Source organism: Pipistrellus hanaki, assembly GCF_964339955.1.
Source record: "Pipistrellus hanaki genome assembly, chromosome: 9".
Taxonomy (NCBI): Eukaryota; Metazoa; Chordata; class Mammalia; order Chiroptera; family Vespertilionidae; genus Pipistrellus; species Pipistrellus hanaki.
In genome coordinates, this window is record NC_140511.1 from 79826636 (window position 1) to 79846462 (window position 19827).

Genomic DNA, 19827 nt, shown 5'->3' on the forward strand with positions numbered 1-19827 from the left:
GAGGGCCCCAGCTGGTTTGGCTCAGTGGATAGAGCATAGTCCTGCGGACTGAAGGGTCCCGGGTTTGATTCCCAGTCAAGGGCACATGCCCAGGTTGCGTGCTCCATCCCCAGGATGATTCTCTCTCATCCTTGATGTTTCTATCTCTCTCTCTCCCTTCCTCTCTGAAATCAATATATATATATATATATATATATATATATATATATATATATATATATACATATATATATACATATATATATATATATATATATTTTTTTTTTTTTTTTTTTTTTTAAAGACCCTGGGGAGGGAACAGCTGTGTAGTGACCACTGAAGGCTGGGCAGAAATGAGTGTGCTTTGTAGGGTGACATGGAGAGAAAAAGAAGCTGCCAGCCCTGAAGGATTTCTCTGGGTGAAGGTCCAGTCAGGCCATGGGGACCTGTGTGAACAGACGCCATTGGGTGCCAGATACACCCCACAGTGTGCACTTTCCTGCCACCCTTCGCTCTCCTGTGCCTCCATATGTGCCTATGCAGACCTGACACTCTTTCTCACCTTTTCTTCCCGGCTCCCTCTGCCTCCATACCCTTCAGGAAGGTTCCTCTTATAGGCTGAGTTTTCTCCACCCGAAAGTAATATATTAAAGCCCTAACTTATAGTGCCTCCAAATGCGATAGGGCCTTTACAGAAAGGTGATTAGTTAAAATGAGGCCATTAGGTTGGGCCTTCGTCCAATCTGACAGGTGAGCTTATAAGAGCAGGTCAGGACACAGGCATGCACAGAGGAAAGACCATGTGAGAACACAGTGAGAAGGTGGTCGCCTGCAAGCCAAGGAGAGAGGCCTCCGAAGAAAACTCACTCGCCCACACATTGATTGACGTTAGGGATTTTTTTCAAATTAGAATTGTGACCGTTCAGTGGGTTATAAAATTGATTTCATGAATTCAACCAGCATTTTTAATGAAATAGAATAAAAAATGGAGTTTATCGCATGGAGTAAAGATAAGTGTTTTTGCCCTGGCTGGGTTGGCTCAGTTGCAACAAAAGGTTTTGGGTTTCATTCCCTGTCAGGGCACATACCTAAGTTCCGGGTTTGATCCCCGGTCAGGGCACACACAGGAGGCAACTAATCTATGTGTCTCCCTCACATCAATGTTTCTCTCCCTTCCTCTCTAGATTCAATAAAAACATATACTCACGTGAGGATTTTAAAAAAAAATTATGTGTTCTCATGAAACCTGTTTCCCTTGTGTGTGTGTGTGTGTGTGTGTGTGTGTATATAGGATCACAATAAAAATGTGCCCAGCCTCCCCCAAATAGAAAGCACTGCAGTGGCCTGTGTGACCCTAAAAAACGATGTTGCATCTTGCTCATTCCTGTATGTCCACGGCCTCCCCTTGGGCCTGGCACGCAGGAGGCCTGTGGGAAATATTTGGGGAACAAATGTAGTGATCCCTGCGTGTATCACCTCCTGTGCTTCCACTGCTGTGGCCCTCGTATCAGCGCCAACGTCTTTCACCGATGACAGCAGTATCCTAACAGCACCCCGCGCTGGCTCAGAGCCGGAGGCTGAGGGGGCTCTTGACTTGAGGGAAAGGTGGCTGTGCAATCACTCCCATGCACAGCCGGCTCCCCGGGTCCTGCTGGGAGGGCAGGTGTTGCTTGTGGGTGCCGGTCGGGCGGTTCTGAAAAAATGGTCTAGGTTCTCAGTTCGAGATGGCAAAAGGTGGACTTCTTCTGAGGAGGAGCAAGACGTGGGAGACAGATGCAGAATAAAACACCAACTAGTCCCACAGTGGAAACTGGAGAGCACAGGGAAGGCCTGCTAACCCGGACGGCAGGTGGACATAGCCGGATGGCCACCCACAAAGGGAAGGCAGAGGCTCTGTGGGTGAGGCTGTGCTCCGCAGCATGCCATCTGCCCCGTGTGTTCAGAAAGCGAGGCTCCCGGAAGGCCTGACCGCAGCCGTGAGCACTGGTGTAGACATGGCTGTTGGAGCTCCTGAGGCAGAAAAATGCCAGGGGTATCACCCCCTTCCCTGAGGCCCAGGCTTCCTTCTGTCAGGCATGGCACCCAATGACCTTCCTGGTTATTGGTTACTAGACTGCCGGCCTGGCAGGTTTTCTGTGTTTTTTAAAAATATATATTTTATTGATTTTTTACAAAGAGGAAGAGAGAGGGAATAGAGAGTTAAAAACATCGATCAGCTGCTTCTTGCACACCCTCCACTGGGGATGTGCCCGCAACCAAGGTACAGGCCCTTGACCGGAATCGAACCTAGGAACCTTTCAGTCCGCAGGCTGATGCTCTGTCTACTGAGCCACACCGGTTTCGGCGGCCTGGCAGGTTCTGATCCCCAGATAGCATGTGGCCTGGGAGGGGGGCCTGCATTGCAATCCCAGCTCTGGCTGTGGCCCAGGTTCGTCCCTTCCTGGACCTCAGGCTCCCGATGGTTCAGAGCAGGGGTGGAGTCAGGTCACCGGTCCACCACATCCCGCTGGAACATTACAGGGTTCTAAGCTTGCTTCTTGCTCCTAGGCCGTTCCCACTGTCACGGTTTCTTGTGGCTTCCTGATTCCAAACCTGTGTTGCTCGTGCCTGAAGCGGGAGGCTGGGGTCCAGATGACAGCTGCCAGCACACAGGGGGCAGTAGCGCCACACAGAAGGTGGCACGCCCACACAAAAGACCTCAGATGCCCTGTCTCCAGCCCCGGCTTTGTGCTGTGCGTTTCCTCTGCCAGGTCAGACACAGAGAAGACCTCCTCTCCGCCATCCACCTGCCGTCTCTGACCCTCCCTGTCCAGTGGGAATCCGTTCGCCTGAGTCACTAAGTCGGGGACTCCTATGCAGTCTGTGCAGCCTATCCTCTGCCTCCCCCCACCTTCCTAATGAACGGCTAATTGGCTTGGAAAAGACGGTCTTTAGTAAAGAGACCGCTCCAACGTTCTTAAACAGCTGTGCGAGACTATAACGGGAATTAAAAATCCTAGATCAGAGAGAGGTTAGCAAGATGTTTTCTGTAACAGCCAGAGAGCAAATGGCTTACGATCTCTGTTGGGATTCCACGTCTCTCTGTATAGTTTGAAAGGAGCACTCCCACGCTGCTCAGACTCCCTGAGAGAGGCCCACGGGCCGGGCTGGCCCACAGGGCTCTGCCCAAGCTCGGCTCTGCGAGCGAGGCCCAGCCTGCCAGAGCCTGGCCTAGCCTCACAGTGTCTCTCTCTGTTTCTCTCTGTGTTCTTCTCTCCTTTCCTCTCTCTCTCTAAAAACCAACCAATAAATCACATGTGTCAAACACAAGGCCCGCGGGCCAAATCCAGCCTGCCAGGCCTTGCAATGTGGCCCGCACCGCGCTGTCATCACTGCACTCCGCTGTCAGTTTATGACATTGTCAGTTTATGACTGTTCAGTAAACCATTCGGCCCGCGATTTAGGCTGGATTTTAGATTTTGGCCCCTTCTCTGATTGAGTTAGACACCCCTACAATAAATAAACAATCTTAGTTTAAAAAAGTAAACTTGTATCTTGTTCTCTTTGTCTCCCCCTCACCCCCCCTTTTCTGAAGCAGTTTAAGGTTAAGATCTAGATTGAAGGGAGAGAAGGGAGGGGCTGAACAAAGGGATTTCAGAATAATACTGCATTTAAAATTATATATACATATATATATATATATATGTGTATATATATATATATATATATATATATATATATATATATATATATATATATTCAGAGAGGGAGAGAGAGAAAAACACCAACAATGAGAGAGAATCATTGATCAGACACCCCCCACTGGGGATCAAGCCTGTAACCAGGGCATGTGCCCTTGACCGGAATTGAACCTGGGACCTTTCAGTCTGCAGGCTGACACTCTATCCACTGAGCCAAACTGGCCAGGGCTCCTGCACTTTTTAAAAATTGTTGACAGTATTGTTGACGCTCCCCAGCCCTCCCCCTTTTTATCCTACAAGTTTTTATCCCACTACAGGTAGGTATTAATATTCTTTCCATTTTATAAATAAGGATACTGAGGACAGAGATTAAGAAACTGGAGTTCTTGGCATAGAGCATGGCACTCAGAGCCAGAAACCAAGGCTGAAGCTTGGGCATGTGTGTCTGTTGGTGGTACCCAGCTGTCCCTTCTCCTCCCCTGTCTGGACAGTGCTGGGATCAGTCCCAGCTCAGGCTTCTGGAGGCCCCTGAAGGTCTGGCTGTGCCCACCATGCAGCTCTGATCCGAGTTGATCCCAGCACTCCACGGCAGGAGAAATCACGGTCTTTCTGGTAGCACAGGGGCTCTGGACAAACCTCAGCCTGTACTTACCTTGCTGTGGGATCTGGGACAAGTATCTCCCCCCTGCCAAAAAGGAAAGAAAAACTTTTAAAGATATATTTTATTGATTTTTTTACAGAGAGGAAGAGAGAGGGATAGAGAGTTAGAAACATCGATGAGAGAGAATCATCGATCAGCTGCCTCTTGCACACCCCCTACTGGGGATGTGCCCGCAACCAAGGTACATGCCCTTGACCGGAATCGAACCCGGGACCTTTCAGTCCGCAGTCCGATGCTCTATCCACTGAGCCAAACTGGTTTCGGCGGAAAGAAAAAACTTTTAAAAGAGAGTCCCCTTTGTCTCATTTGTGAACTGAGGTATCTATAGTAACCGCACACGGTCCCTGGGCCTGCTCTGGCAGACAGCGCGCTAGTAGCTGGGCGTGCAGAGGGCAGTGAGGCTGTCCCAGTGTCCCTATGTCCTACTGGAGCTGTGCATACCTGGCATGGGAAAGGGCACACTGTAGGCATGCAGGGATGGAGCTGCGTTGTGGTGCAGGATTTGCATGGCCTGCTGCTGGCAGCCCAGCAGCCCAGCTTGCTCAGTGGTGTTTCCTTCTGATCAGGAGCCTTTGCCCCTGAAGGACTTGCTGTCCGCAGCTTTCTCGTTTCATCTGACAGAGGGCCCCAGAACAGTTGGCAAAGCAGTTGGTAGCCGAGACTATTTTTGGTGGGGGCGTTAGCGGGATGTGTGACTGTGGGGGGCCCAGGTGGTCTGAGAGCGGGAGCTTCTCCGGCAGCAGTCGGGGTGGGGGAGGGTGCTCCCTCTCAGGATGTTTGTGGGCAAATCCACGTCCCTCTCAGGACAGGGCCCAGGCCCTTTCCTCTGGGCAGCCTGGTCTGATTTCCTCCATGGAACACACGCTCACTCCAAAGAGGCAGGTTAAGAATCCATCCTCTAAGCTTCCCTCGTTTCTTGATTATATAGTAGCTCTAAACAGACCAAGAGATAATGTCCTAAAGGGATCTCATCGGATGCATCTCGGGCCTCTCCTGCTCTGAGCCCGTCCTGCCACTCCTAGTTATCACCGGTTAGGAAGTTAGGAGCCCAGACTTTGAAATTGCACAGCTGAAATCCGCTCCTGGCTCCTTTCTAGCAGAATAACCACGGCCAAGTTTGTGAGTCTGTTTTCTCATCTGTAAGATGGGTGATTATCGTGCCTGCCTCCCAGCCATGACAGGGCTTGTTTTGCTCAAAGTACAGTGGGTAGCACCTCGACCAGACCAAGAGATGAGATATCTTTCAGGCCAAGGCCCGCACGGGGCTGTGGGCCCTCTATCCCTTTTGTAGCATTTTGCGTGGTGTGTGTGTGTGTGTGTCTGTGTGTGCGTGTGTGCCCGGCCGGCGGGAGGGAGGTGTTCCTGGGCTCCAGGGGTCCAGAATGGGCCAGAAGGCAACAAGGAAGCCAAGTGGCCCAGCTGGGCTGGAAGAAAAGGTCTGACTCAGCGGCTCTCCGCGGGCCCCCTGCAGACGACAACCCTCTCTCCCCCGTGGGCCTCCTCTGGTATTTCCTTCTCCCTCTCCTTCCCGCCCAGCTCTCTCCTCTCATCCTGCGGCTTCCCCAAGTAGAAGGCGGGGGTGGAGCGACCCTGGACTAATGTGGGGAGAGGGGCCTCCTGCCCAGCGCGAAGGCCCTAGACTGCGGTGGAGGATGGGGCGTCCAGGTCTTTGGGGGGACCCAGGAAATCCCCAGAAATAAGGGCGGGGTCTGGGTAGCCCGAACTAGGCTACCAGGGAGTCCCCGAACCCGCGATGGTAGTCCATCGAGTTCCTGAGACAGCGGCGACCTGGGGCGTCCAGCGCCGGGGGCGGAGCCGGAGGGGCGTGGTCTTTCACGAAGGGGCGGGGCCAGACCGCCAGGCCTGAACTTCGCCGCAGGGGGCGGAGTCCGGAGTGGGCGGGGCTCTCCTGGGGCGGGCCCAGGGGCGGGGCCAGGCCGGGAGGCGGAGCGTGGAGGTTCGCGCCGGTCCCCTCCCTCGGCCCCGGTGTCCCTGTGACGAGGCCGCGGAGCCGCGGAGCCGCGGGCCGGGCCCATCCCGCCGCAGCGGCCCGGGCGGCGCAGAGCGAGGTGCGGAGGGGCGGCGCGGAGCGGACCCGGGCGCGGCGGGTGAGGACCGGGCGGAGGGGGAGGCGGGGGCTGGCCGGGCGGGCCGGGCGGGCGCGGGGGGCGTGTTTGCGTGTCTGGGGGCGGCCGGGGGAGCGGGTCCGAGGGCGGGCTCCGGGGGCTGTTGGGGCGCTCGCGCCCGGGGCCACGGGACCGGGGCTGGCCGTGCGCCCCCCTGGCTCTGCCTGCGGGGCTGGGTGTGCGGAGGGCCCGGTGTATCTGCGTATGCGCTGGGCCGTCACCGTGCCCGGTGCGGGGTGCGGGGTGCGGGTGCGGGGCGCGGGCCTGCCCGGCGCGGCCCCTCCCGCGCGGGTCTGTTTTCCAAACAGGCTTCCTGCGGAGATGGGCTCCGCTGCAGCCTGGCTGGAGGGGGCGCCGCCCCCACAGGCCCCGGGGACCAGACCGCCCAGGACTGCAGACAGACACCTGCGGGAGGCGAGGCGGGAGGCAGGGGGCGCACCGCCCTGGGGCCGGAGGCCTGGCCGGAGGGCGAGGCCCAGGGGACCGACTGAGGCAGCGGGATAGGGAGGTGGAGGTGGAGGTGGACACACGGGCGGAGAAGGGGGAGAAGGTGGGAAGGAGGTGGGAAAAGGACAGAGGCGGGAGGACGAAGAGTCATTGAGGAAGCAGGCAGGCAGAGGCCAGACCTGCAAAGAGGCGGAAAGATGAAAAAGGACAGATTCCAGGAACCTGACGGCAGGAAGGTCCTGGGGCTGAGAGCTAAACCAGGAACTGAGTCTAAGAGGATGAGGAGTTAAGGACCCCCAACTCCTGGGGTACCCATCTCCCCAAAACATCCCAGACTGGGGTCCTGGCCGGAAAGAAGCCTCTGGCCACCCCAAGTTAGTTCATCCCTCTGACCCACCACATTTTCTGATCCTCCGTGGGCCTTCTCCCTCCTGGCTCCATTCCACCTATCAACTCCCTTCCCCGGTATCCCAGCAACCCAGGGCAGTTCAGGAGAGGCAGAGGTGAAGCGGTTGCCATAGTAACAGCGGCGGTGAAAGGTCATTCTGGCGGTAGCCTAAGTGGCCCTGCAGCAGGCCGGAGCTGGCACTGAGCGGGGATGGATGGGAGGGAACAGAACTCTTTTTCTCTCCCATTTTGCCCAGAATGGTGCTGGAAGGAAACCCCGACGTGGGGTCCCCTCGAACCTCAGACCTCCAGCGCCCTGGGAGCCAGGGCTCTTGCATCCTCTCTTCCGGGGATGACGTGCAGCCAGGCGAGGAGCCCATCAAGTATGGCGAACTCATCGTCCTGGGGTGAGCGTCCCGGTCCAGGTGGGGCGGGGCCCCAGGCCCCCCGGCAGGGCAACCGAACCGAGGGCCCCAGTTCTCCCCATCCGCGGCCTTCTGCTCTTTGTCCCTCCTCCTCTTCCCCGCCGAGGGACAGAGCTGACCAAACCCACGGAATTCATAACCGTTGTTTTATCTTCAACTCTGAGCGACCCACCTGTTTCTGATCAGCTGCCTTTCCTAAAAGCACCTTGTGAGTGTGTCGTCTGAGGTGGGGAACTCTGGTTCTCTATCAAAATCGTTGGTTCAGATCCTGCCTCTGCAAGTGAACCTCCCTCCGCCTCCGTTTCCGCCCCTGGCAGACAGGGATGGAGACAGCGCCTCAGAGGGCTGCTGGAAGGAAGGGACAGGGCGATTTCTGTAAAGCGCAGAGGCCGGGGCCTGGCACGGAGTGAGTGTTCTGGGAGGCAGGCCTGTGCCAAGCCCTTTCATGGACGCCCTTTCATTTTAATCTTCACAAGATGCTGTGAGGAAGGAGGTGAGGAAACCGAGGCTCAGAGAGGGGAAGTGACTGGTCCGAGGGCACTCAGCTGGTAAGTGGCAGGGCTGGGATTTGGATCCAGGTCTTTCTCACTCTTGGTCTAGTGTGCGTTCACCAAAAGCCACAGCTGGTTTTCATGCCACAGATGAGAAAACAGGCCAGAAGAGAGAAGTGATGTGAGTTCGTGGCTGGGTAACTTTCTGGCTCTGTCTGACCAGGATCCCTGCAACAACCACTTTGCATTTCTCCCAGACACAGGTCCCTCTTCCTCCCCTTTCTCTCCCCCATCTGCCCTGGAGAAAATACCCAAGAAGCTATGTCATCATTATGATGAATTTGTAGAAATAATACTGGCTACTGTTTGTTAAACTATACGTGCCATGTGCTTTAAAAAATTTTTTTTATTTGATTTTAGAGAGGAAGGGAGAGGGAGAGAGAGATAGATAGAAACATCAATGATGAGAGAGAATCACTGATCGGCTGTCTCCTGCATGCCCCCTCCTGAGGATGGAGCCCGAAACCTGGGCATGCGCCCTGACCAGAAGTCAAACCGTGACCTCCTGGTTCATAGGTCAACACTCAACCATTGAGCCACACTGGCCAGGCCCATGTGCTTTTAAAAATAATAATAGCTGACATGTATGAAGGGTCTGCTGTATACATGCCAAACTCTGTGCCAAGCATTTTTAAAAGCTTTATCTCATTTAGTTCTCACAATGGACCCACAGGTAGATCCTGAGAAATTAGCCCCATTTTACAGAAGTCATGTGATAAATGGACAAGCCAGGATGTCAGCTAGGCCCTCCTGAGCCCCAGCCTGGGTCCTGAGCTGCCCCACCCCCCATGGGGAAGGAGTTTACAAGGATAAGAGTGATGGCCACTCAGGGGGGTTTGCCTTAGAACAGCAGCTGCTGGGTGTTCCAGAGGCAGGGCTGTCTGTGTAGATGAAGGTGAGGCTAGTGATGGGGGAGAGCACAGACCGAGGGCCGGATCCTCTTGACGGCTGGTGGGTCAGTGCCAAGCACTGAAGCCCACACTGGCGGTACCTCTGAGCCAGCTAGAGAGCACATGGAAAGTGGCCAGTGACAGGCCCATCCCGAGCCTCCAGAATCCCTATCTCCATGGGTGCTGCCAGGGATTCTGTATCGTAACAAGCTCCTGGCAGATTCGGATCAAGTGGTCCTTGGCTGTATGTGGCCTCTCTTCCTCCTGTCAAACCACCCGGCGCTCCCCATTGCTTACAGAATAAAGCGCAGACTCCTCCGCCTGGTGTTCCGGGCCCTTCCGCAGTCCTCATCTGCTCCCGTTGCACTGCGCCACCCGGGTCACCATGCCCTGACCTCATCAAGCTCTGCCAGCCTCGGGGCCATTGCTGACGGCGAGCCTCCCCTCTCCAAGGGCTTCTGCAGGAAAGGCTGGAGTCAGACAGACTTTCTCTTATTAGCCTGAAACCTCAGGCAAGTCATTTTCCCTCCCTGAGCCTCAGTTTTCCTCATCTGTAAAATGGGAAGAAGATCCTGGGTTGGCCAGACATTGCACAGGTTCCATTAGGTAATTAACGAAGCACCAGGAACACGGGAGGCTCCAGTACATGGCAGCAATCAGGTCTGGGGCTCACCCCATCCTTGCTTTCCACCTCCTTCCCTCCGGACAAGAGCTGGGCAGGAAGGTAGACTTTTGAAGTGAATGGATATATGGAGGTCGTGGCATTGCGGGTCTAGTTTTTTCTTTCATTCCGGTTCCCAGCAGTACCATGGTGCGGTAAATGGCAGTGTGCCGAAGGTGCCTCCTTTCCAGTTCTTCAGGGCCCGGGAGAGGTGTTCCCTCTCCCAGGAATGTGATCCCGGGCCAGGACGCCCTTCTCCTGCCTCTGGGCTGGTGGTGCACTTGACTTGTGCCTGGGTCATGGCAGGTGGCACCCAGGTTCCTTGAAAAGCTGAGGATCCCCCTCCCCCACCGCGAGGGCATAGAACTGACCTGTGGTTTGTCACCTCTGCCATCCCAGCGCCCAGCGCCTGGCCGGGCACGGCTGAGGGGGCAGGAATCACCCGTTAATTTAATGAAAAGTCCTGTGAAGACGTTCTGACCCTGTCCGCTCCCGAGAGGCACCCCTCGGATAAGCCGGGCCTCGTGGTGTCAGGAGGTTCCGGGGCTTGTTAAGGTAGCGTCTGCCCAGATGTTGGCAGTCCCTACTGGTCTCTCAAAGGCTCGCCTGTGTCTCTCCCCGCCACCTCTTCTCCACTCCCCGTGTCCACAGCTACAACGGGTGTCTGTCGAGCGGGGACAAGGGCCGCCGGCGAAGCCGCCTGGCGCTGAACCGCAGGCCGCACGCCAACGGGGTGAAGCCGGACGTCATGCACCACATCTCCACGCCGCTCATCTCCAAGGCAAGCCGCTCGGCCCAGCAGGCCCGGCCGGGGAGGTCCTGCCCTCTCCGCCCGCCGGAGCGGGAGCCTGCCGGAGCCCGGAGCCCGCCAGAGCCCCGAGCCCGCCATGTCTGCACTCACTGCCCGCGGGGCCGCCAGAGAGAGGGGGAGGCTCTCAGGGTGCACAGTCCTGTGCAGTTTGCAAAGCGTTTCGCCACCCACTGAACAGCTATTATTTGTTTATTTAATATTTGTATTGAATTCAGAGAGGAAGACAGAGGGAGAGAGAGAGAGAGAGAAACATCGATGATGAGAGAGAATCTTTGATCGGGAGCCTCCGGCTTGCCCCACACTGGGGATCTGCCCCACAACCTGGGCAGGTGCCCTGATCGGGAATCAAAGTGTGACTTCCTAGGTCATAGGTCAACGCCCAACCACAGAGCCACGCCAACTGGGTAGCATCGTTTTATTTTATTTTTAATATACGTTTATTGATTTCAGAGAGGAAGGGAGAGAGAGAGAGTTAGAAACATCGATGGGAGTCATCGATCAGCTGCCTCTTGCACGCCCCCTACTGGGGATGTGCCCACAACCGAGGTACATTTCCTTGACCAGAATCAAACCCGGGACCCTTCAGGCCGCAGGCCGACGCTCCATCCACCGAGCCAAACCAGCTAGGGCTAATTTTAGAGGCCGCCCGGGGTCAGAGGGGCCATGCGAGTCACACAGCAGTGACAAAGGAAAGCCTTTGGGTTAGGATTGCTGCTTCCGGCTCCATGAGGAGGCCATTTCCTCCTCCCTGAGCTGCGGTTCCCTCGGCGGTCGGTCCGATGGGAGCGGTAACCTGGCTCCTTGGGGGGGCAGAGCGAGCGGAGGTCTGTGTGAGGCACCAGCCGCACCGCACACCTCTCTCCGCACAGGGCAGAACCGCCCTCCCCGGCGTGGCCGCCGGCCTCCGGCTCCAGCCTCAGCTCCGAGGCTCCCCTCTCCCGGCTGCGTGCCTGAGGGCTAACTTCCCTCTCCCCACAGGCGCTGAGCAACCGGGGCCAGCACAGCATCTCCTACACCCTGTCCCGGAGCCATTCGGTCATAGTCGAGTACACACACGACAGCGACACGGACATGTTCCAGGTATGCTCGGGCCCTTCCTCACCCTCAGTGCGCGGCTCTGCAGACCTTCCGGGCGAGGCCGGAGGCCCGGGGGCCTGGGGGAGGCGCTCTGGGGGCCTCAGTGCAGTCACCACCCTTCAGATGAGGAAGCGGGCGTCCCAGCGAGGGCCCACAGCAGGCCGCAGCTGCGTCAAGACTCAGACCCAAGGCCGGACTCCCCAGCTGTGGGGGGACACACGGCGGAGGGGTTCAGGGTGGGGGGACACACGGCGGAGGGGTTCAGGGTGGGGGGACACACCGTGGAGGGGTTCAGGGTGGGGGGACACACGGCGGAGGGGTTCGGGGTGGGGGGACACACGGCGGAGGGGTTCGGGGTGGGGGGACACACGGCGGAGGGGTTCGGGGTGGGGGGACACACGGCGGAGGGGTTCGGGGTGGGGGGACACACCGTGGAGGGGTTCGGGGTGGGGGGACACACGGCGGAGGGGTTCGGGGTGGGGGGACACACGGCGGAGGGGTTCGGGGTGGGGGGACACACCGTGGAGGGGTTCGGGGTGGGGGGACACACCGTGGAGGGGTTCGGGGTGGGGGGACACACGGCGGAGGGGTTCGGGGTGGGGGGACACACGGCGGAGGGGTTCGGGGTGGGGGGACACACGGCGGAGGGGTTCGGGGTGGGGGGACACACGGCGGAGGGGTTCGGGGTGGGGGGACACACGGCGGAGGGGTTCGGGGTGGGGGGACACACGGCGGAGGGGTTCGGGGTGGGGGGACACACGGCGGAGGGGTTCGGGGTGGGGGGACACACGGCGGAGGGGTTCGGGGTGGGGGGACACACGGCGGAGGGGTTCGGGGTGGGGGGACACACCGTGGAGGGGTTCGGGGTGCCGTGTGAGAGTCACACCGCCCGGTTCAGATCCCAGCTCCATTGCTTATTGGCTTGGTGGCGTTGAGCAAGAGCCGCCTAACCTCTCCAGGCCTTGCTTGCCTCACGGCTCAGGGGGCCCATGGAGCTACTGGTTAGACAAACGGAGATGTCACACAGAACATGCTCAGCAAGGAGCCTGGCATACAATAAACACCAACAGTTCACCAGTTGCTGCTGACATGTGAGCACTCCCAGACCGTGGGCGCCCCCCTTTCACTGCTCAGTCAGCAAATGGACTAGTTTCTACTGAGCGGGGTGCTCCCCAGAACCTCGGGGGAGGCGAGGGAGAAGGGCTAGACCTTGGCACTGGACTTGAGCTCCCGGGGGACTTGGGACGGTGCTGCCCCTCGTTGTCTGGTGACCGTCGTGCAGGGCAGCTATCAGGAAGCCCGGGGGATGGACCTGTCCCCACAGCCTCCCCGGGCTGGCCTCCCCCTCCTCACAGATTGGCCGCTCCACGGAGAACATGATCGACTTCGTGGTGACAGACACGTCTCCGGGAGGCGGGGTGGCCGAGGGCCCCTCTCCCCAGAGCACCATCTCCCGCTATGCCTGCCGCATCCTGTGTGACCGCCGGCCGCCCTACACCGCCCGCCTCTACGCCGCCGGCTTCGATGCCTCCAGCAACATCTTCCTCGGAGTGAGTGAGCCCCCGGCGGGGACCAGCGCTGCGTCTGAAAGTGAGCGGCGGGGTAGGCTGGGGAGGGGCAGCCTTCTGGGGTGCCGGACCAGCCCTCCGTAGTCCTAACTGTGACCTGTGCAGGGATCAGCGCCCCACTTAGCAAATGAGCAAAGTGAGGTTCGGAGAGGTCAGGTGACGTCCAAGGACAGGCAGCGACCACTTTAGTCCCCTCTGGGCTACCTGTGACCTTGAGGGTAGAGGGACAGCGCCCCCGCCCCCACCCCGGCTCATGCCCTGCTGGGGGCCACTTGGGGGAGGTGTGGTCTGACCCCACGTGTGGTCCCAGGAGCGGGCAGCCAAATGGCGGACCCCCGATGGCCTGATGGACGGCTTAACCACCAATGGGGTCCTGGTGATGCACCCGGCGGGCGGCTTCTCTGAGGACTCGGCCCCAGGTGTCTGGCGGGAGATCTCAGTCTGTGGGAACGTCTATTCTCTGAGGGACAGCCGCTCGGCACAGCAGCGGGGGAAGCTGGTAGGTGGCCTGCCCCCTTCCCCCTCCCCACGCAGTCATCCTTCCTGGGATCTCCAAACCCGCCCGTCCCCCTGCCCAGGCCAGGAGGTGGGCTCCCGTCCTCCCGCCCGGAGCCCCCGCAGGCTCCATGTGCCGCCGCTGCACAGAGGGGACCAGACCCACGTCCCCGAGTGCCACCCTCTGGAGGTCCCAGGGCGATAGGAAGTGGCGCACGCGCAGACACACCCTTAGAGGGTGGCAGCAGCCGAGAAAGATCACACGCTCCCCAGGGACGGACACCTGGCCCACGGGTGAGCAGCTGACAGCCTACAGTGTCGGTGGCAGTTGTAACGCGTCTGTCACATTCAGACGGGCTTAGCTTTGCTCTCCTCTCCCAGCGGGAGAGCCTGCGGAGCGGTTCCGACGCAGGTGCCAGTGACTGTGACTGCTCCCTGGGAGAGGGTCTGAGACGAGGCCGGAGCCTGCCCAAGGCCGCGTGGCCAAGTCCCTCCCGCGGGCCGTGCAGAGCTCTTTCCGGGTAGGCGTGCGTCTGGCCAGGAGCCGCCAAACCCCAGGGAACCACGTGGCTTACCTTCCCAGAGCATGGACTCTGCCGGGAGGATGGGGAAACTTGATTTTTAAAAATTATTTCACTAGCGCGCACTAAATTCCGGGCACGTTCCAGTTTACGTTGATTGACTCACGAAAACCACTTGACATACAGGAAAGTGGAATCTGTCTGGAGCCGTGGTCGGCAAACGGTGGCTCTCGAGCCGCATGCGGCTCTTTGGCCCCTTGAGGGCGGCTCTTCCACAAAACTCCACGGCCTGGGCGAGTCTATGTTGAAGAAGTGGCGTTAGGAGAAGTTTACGTTTAAAAAAATGTGGCTCTCCAAAGAAATTCCAGTCGTTGTCCTGTTGGTATTTGGCTCTGTGGACTAACGAGTTTGCCCACCACTGGTCTGGAGGATAAAGAAATGAAGACACAGAAAGGTCGAGTGACTCGCCCAGGGACACAGATTTAGTGACTGGGGAGGCCAGAACTCACTCCCAGGCAGGCTAGCTCAGAGTCTGCGCTTTAAGCACAGCCTCCAGGACAGCGGCTGGGGGCTCGGACCCCTGATTCGGACACAAGAGTGTCCTGCCTCTGCCACTAGGGGGCGGCCTGGGACAATTCTGTGTGGGCCCAGACCCCTCCTGGTTTGAGGGATGAGGTAGCCAAGGCCCACGCTTTGCTGTGAGGGACTCTGTGTGCCCCGGGGGCACCTGCCGGCCCTCCTGTGGCTCCTTGCATCCCCCCCCTCCTGTGCCCCAGCCCTCCCCTTCTCTGTCCCAGCCCCACCTGCCCCCCAGCCGGCTCCGACCGTCCAGGGAGGGCCCCTCCCAGGGAGGCTCCGTGGGATGGATGGGTGGCTGGTCCCCGATGGCAGGGGTTTGGGGCCTCCTGGGCAATCAGGCCCCTCTGCTCCCGCAGGTGGAGAACGAGTCCAACGAGCTGCAGGACGGCTCCCTCATCGACCTGTGCGGGGCCACGCTGCTGTGGCGCACGCCGGCCGGGCTGCTGCGGGCGCCCACGCTGAAGCAGCTGGAGGCGCAGCGGCAGGAGGCCAACGCGGCCCGGCCGCAGTGCCCCGTGGGCCTCAGCACGCTGGCCTTCCCCAGCCCGGCCCGCGGCCGCACGGCCCCCGACAAGCAGCAGCCCTGGGTGTACGTGCGCTGCGGCCACGTGCACGGCTACCACGGCTGGGGCTGCCGGCGGGAGCGGGGCCCGCAGGAGCGCGAGTGCCCGCTCTGCCGCCTCGTGGGGCCCTACGTGCCCCTGTGGCTGGGCCAGGAGGCCGGCCTCTGCCTGGACCCCGGGCCGCCCAGCCACGCCTTCGCGCCCTGCGGCCACGTCTGCTCCGAGAAGACTGCCCGCTACTGGGCCCAGACGCCGCTGCCCCACGGCACGCACGCCTTCCACGCCGCCTGCCCCTTCTGCGGGGCCTGGCTCACCGGCGAGCTCGGCTGTGTCCGCCTCATCTTCCAGGGGCCGCTGGACTAGGCCCCGGGGCCCCGCCGCCTCGCCCACCCGCCCGCCCAGCTCCCCGCCTCCTCCTGCGGCCTCCGGGAGCTCTGCATGTGGGACTCCGCCGCGGGCACGGCCGCCCTGCCTGGGCACCCTGGACGGGCTGTGCCCCTCCCCCGGGGCCCGGAGGCGTCCCCGTGGCCGCGCTCCGGCTGGAAGGATGGGCCTCGGCACCAGCGCGCCCGCCTGAGGGAAGGGAGCCCACCCGTCGGGTCTGATCCTGATGGGTGTCTCACGTGCTGCTGCCGACACTGTGCCCGGGGGAGTGAAAGGGCCCCGGGCCCCTGACCCCCGGTTGGGGCTGGCTGTGCCCGGAGCCTGCTGACCAGCTTCCGATACCCACCTGCTGCCGCCCCGGGGCCCGCAAACCTCGCTGCTCGGCTGCCTCACCAGCCCCCCGTGTCCCGCATGTGCCCAGCGCCTCCGCCCCCGATGGAGCTGCGGGCGGCGGCAGGCTGGGGCCAGCTGGTACCCCGTGGGCCGGACTCCAGCCGGGGGGCCCTGGGGACACAAGGACGATGAGACCTGGCTGCCCGCCTGGTGGAGTTCACAGCCTGGTGGACGCCGGAGCGCACGGCCGAGTGACAGCGCGGCCTCCTGCCTGCCTGGGCCCGAGTTCCCGGGGCTGCAGCGCGGGGCTGGCTGGCGGGTGGGAAAGCGAGGGAGGGCCACGGAGGAGGTGGCGCAGGAGCTCAGGGATCCCCCGCAGGAAGGGGAGGGCGCCCTGGGCGGGAGGGAGAGGCGGACACAGGCTCCGAGTGAGGAAGCGGGAACCGAGTGGGGTGCAGTGTGGGTGGTGGCTGGAGCCGGGCCTCCGGGCGGGCGGGAGGTTGGGGCCGTGCCCAGAGGGAAGGTGCCGGATGGAGGACTCGGAACCTCGTGTGCGGACATTCAAGAGCCGAGAGAGGAGAGAGGACTTGCCGTTCCAGAGCTTTGGCTGACATAAGGGCTACCGTTCCCGAATGCCCACCTGTGCCCCGCACTGTGCTGATGAGAATAATAACTCTGGTCACTGAGCACTCACCGGGCATCGGCTCTGCTTCTGGAGGTTTGGGTATTGATCCTCACAGGAACCCGGAGGGAGGGGCTCCCGGCTCTGTTTACGGGCAGATTGAGGTGCGTGCTCCAAGCCCCACTGCGAGGAAGTGGCCAAGCCAGATCCCCGTCCTTGGCTGCCCGCCTGGACGCAGCCTGCCCGCTTCTCCGTTACACTGAGCTGCTTTCCTCGGACCGGGGGGGCGGGGGGGAGGAGGGAGGCCTGGGGAGGGCAGCCCAGGTAAGGGGAACAGCGGGGCACAGGTGCGGCAGGACAAACGGGCCGGGCGTGGAGGGGGCAGAAAAGAGGAATGAGGGGTGGGACGTTGGACTGGGGCCTGGTGGGCTGCGGTTGCCATGGAGGCCAAGTCTGAATCGGATCCCTGAGAGCCAAGACAAGCTTGGGGTGCTGCGCAGGTCGCCCCAGACTAGTTCTAGGGCAGTGGTCGCCAGCCGGTGGCCCGCAGACCCCTGGAGGTCCGTGAGGTCCCAAAGGTTGGCGACCGCTGTTTGGGGGAGTAAGCTAGGAAGACGGGTAGACAGTTTCTGGAGATAAAAAGAATAAGCTGCAGAGGAGGCTCTGAATACAAGCCTGACCTGGACATCAGCCCCAGTGGGAGAGGCTGCCGAGGGAGTGCGAGTCCTAGGGGAGGCCCCACAGCCAGGTGGGGCCACAGAGCCCAGACCTGGGGCTGTTGAGGGGACAGAGGATGAGTGGTGAGAGGGGCGGTGATCAGTCTTGCTTCTTGTTTCCAGAGCATCATGTCACCCTGCCAGAGGAGGGGCGCCCGCTGGGGAGGCTGGGGGCGGGGTGCGGAAGCATGGAGACTGCTGCACACACACACACACACACACACACGCACACGACTCCTACACACACACACACACACACACACACACACGACTCCTACACACACACACACACACACATGACTCCTACACACACACACACACGACTCCTACACACACACACACACACACAGGACTCCTACACACACACACACACACACACACATGACTCCTACACACACACACACGACTCCTACGCGCACACACACACACGACTCCTACACACACACACACACACACACACACACACACACGACTCCTACACACACACACACACACACACACACACATGACTCCTACACACACACACACACACACGACTCCTACGCACACACACACACACACACACACACACGACTCCTACACACACACACACACACACACGACTCCTACACACACACACACACAGCACTAGGAATCCAGCTCTTCCCAGTGCTTTTCTCTCTCGCCCCGCCTGGGAACCAGACGGGAACATTCTGGCCCCAGGTCTAGCAGGGAATCTCAGACTCTGGGAGAGAGATGAGCACCGGGCACAGGCACAGCCCCAAGGAGAACTCACAAGTGGTGGCGGAGGGGGTCAGACAGCCCTGGTCTTGGCCCAACTCTGCCCTTGCCCACCCCTGGAGTCTCCGTTTCCTCGGCTGTTAAATGGAATAAAAGCCCGTCACCGGGTGGTTGTGAATGATGGAGGGTGCCTGTACTACAGTAGGTCCTTCATGTTACTTTCCCCACCCATCTCTTCTTCATCCGCATGAGAAGAGACAAGGCTGGGACAGTCAGGGCGCCAGGGAGTGGACTGCTGTGTGTGTGCGTGTGTGTGCGTGCGTGCGTGTGTGTGTGTGCGCGCGCGCATGCAGGCAGGTGGAGTCTGAGGAAGGCTGAATCCCAGTGCAGGGACACCTCAGGACATGCTGGGTGGTCTTTGGGAAATAAACGAACCTATTAGCCTGTTTCCCCACCCGTACAACAGGTAAAATGATGATATCCTATTTCAAGGTTTTTGCACAAATCAAATGAGATCCTCCATGTCCGTCTGCTAGTACGGGACTCCAGTTAGGCTCAGAGTAGCCAGGATCAGAAAAATGCAGCTTGCTGAGGCTCCCAGGAGCGCCGGGGTCTTTTGTTGGCCCGAATTACCCACTGGTGGCAGTGGCAGCCTTCTGTCCCCTTTCCCGGGGTACATTTCAACCCCACCACGTCAGGAAGGAAGATTGTGTACTCACAGACCATGGAAATGCACCAGGAAGAAGGCTGGCTTGCTAAGGACATGGGCCCATTTATTGCGCTCCTCCCAGGATGCTCACCCTCGGAGCGAACAGCTGAGCTTTGTGAGCTCTGTGGGTGCTCAGGTTGGGCAGAGGTTGCTTTGGGGCAAGATGGGGGTGGCAAAGCCCAGACTGGCAAGGAGCGGATGTGGATTTCCGGTCTCCTCTTCTCCCCGCATCCTCTCTGCACAACACTAGGGGGCAGCACTGACCAGTCAACCCTTCACTGAAGCTGACATCCATCCCTCAAGAGTGGACACGTCACTGAAGCTGACATCCACCCCTCAGAGAGGGAACAATTATTAGCCCCGTTTTTCTGCTAAGAAAGCCAAGACTCAGAGAGGTCAAGGGACCCAACCAAGGACACAGCCGGTAGGCGGTGGAGGCCAAGTTCGACTTCAGATGGCCTGACCCCGCCTCCACTCTGATCGGGGACCCTCCCAATACTCCCACTAGGTCCCAGCTGGGCCCGGCCCTCCTCCAGGGAGGCCGTCCAGACACGCAAGGGTGGCTCTCAGGCCCGCTCTGCCCTGGTCCGCCTTTCTAGGTCGTAGGCGGCTTTCTCATCCATCAGGCGCCCCACAAGCAGCAAGAAATCACTGTGCGTTCCGCTCGGAGAGCTCGGCCGACTCCAAAGAGTCTCCACCCCCGGGCATCGAACCCAGCGAGGGCGGGGCGCCACATCCTCCCCATGGTGCAGGCTTCCACCTGCCAGACTCTGAGGTCAGGGACCCGGAAAACCCCAAAAGGAGTTCGGGGTCCAGGCTGCGTGTGTGTGGGGGGCGGAGAGTGGAAGTCCCGGGGGCTCCGTCAGGGACACCCATGCCGCCCCGCCCGGATGAGGGCCTGGTCAGCCCGATCTGCCGGGGC

At 59.8% G+C, this 19827-nt stretch overlaps 1 protein-coding gene across 2 annotated transcripts; it reads left to right on the top strand.

Moving 5' to 3' along the window:
* The first annotated feature begins 6262 nt into the window (after positions 1-6262).
* Positions 6263-16201, top strand: PELI3 (pellino E3 ubiquitin protein ligase family member 3). Of its 2 annotated transcripts, XM_084893543.1 has the most exons (8): positions 6263-6428; positions 7538-7687; positions 8182-8253; positions 10459-10588; positions 11597-11698; positions 13051-13245; positions 13574-13762; positions 15215-16201. In XM_084893543.1, exons 2-8 carry the CDS (start codon positions 7539-7541, stop codon positions 15782-15784), a joined length of 1407 nt encoding a protein of 468 aa, XP_084749669.1. In that variant the 5' UTR covers positions 6263-6428; position 7538; the 3' UTR covers positions 15785-16201. The 2 variants fall into 2 exon arrangements, with proteins under 2 accessions (XP_084749669.1, XP_084749670.1); XM_084893544.1 differs by lacking the exon at positions 8182-8253.
* The last annotated feature ends 3626 nt before the right edge of the window (positions 16202-19827 follow it).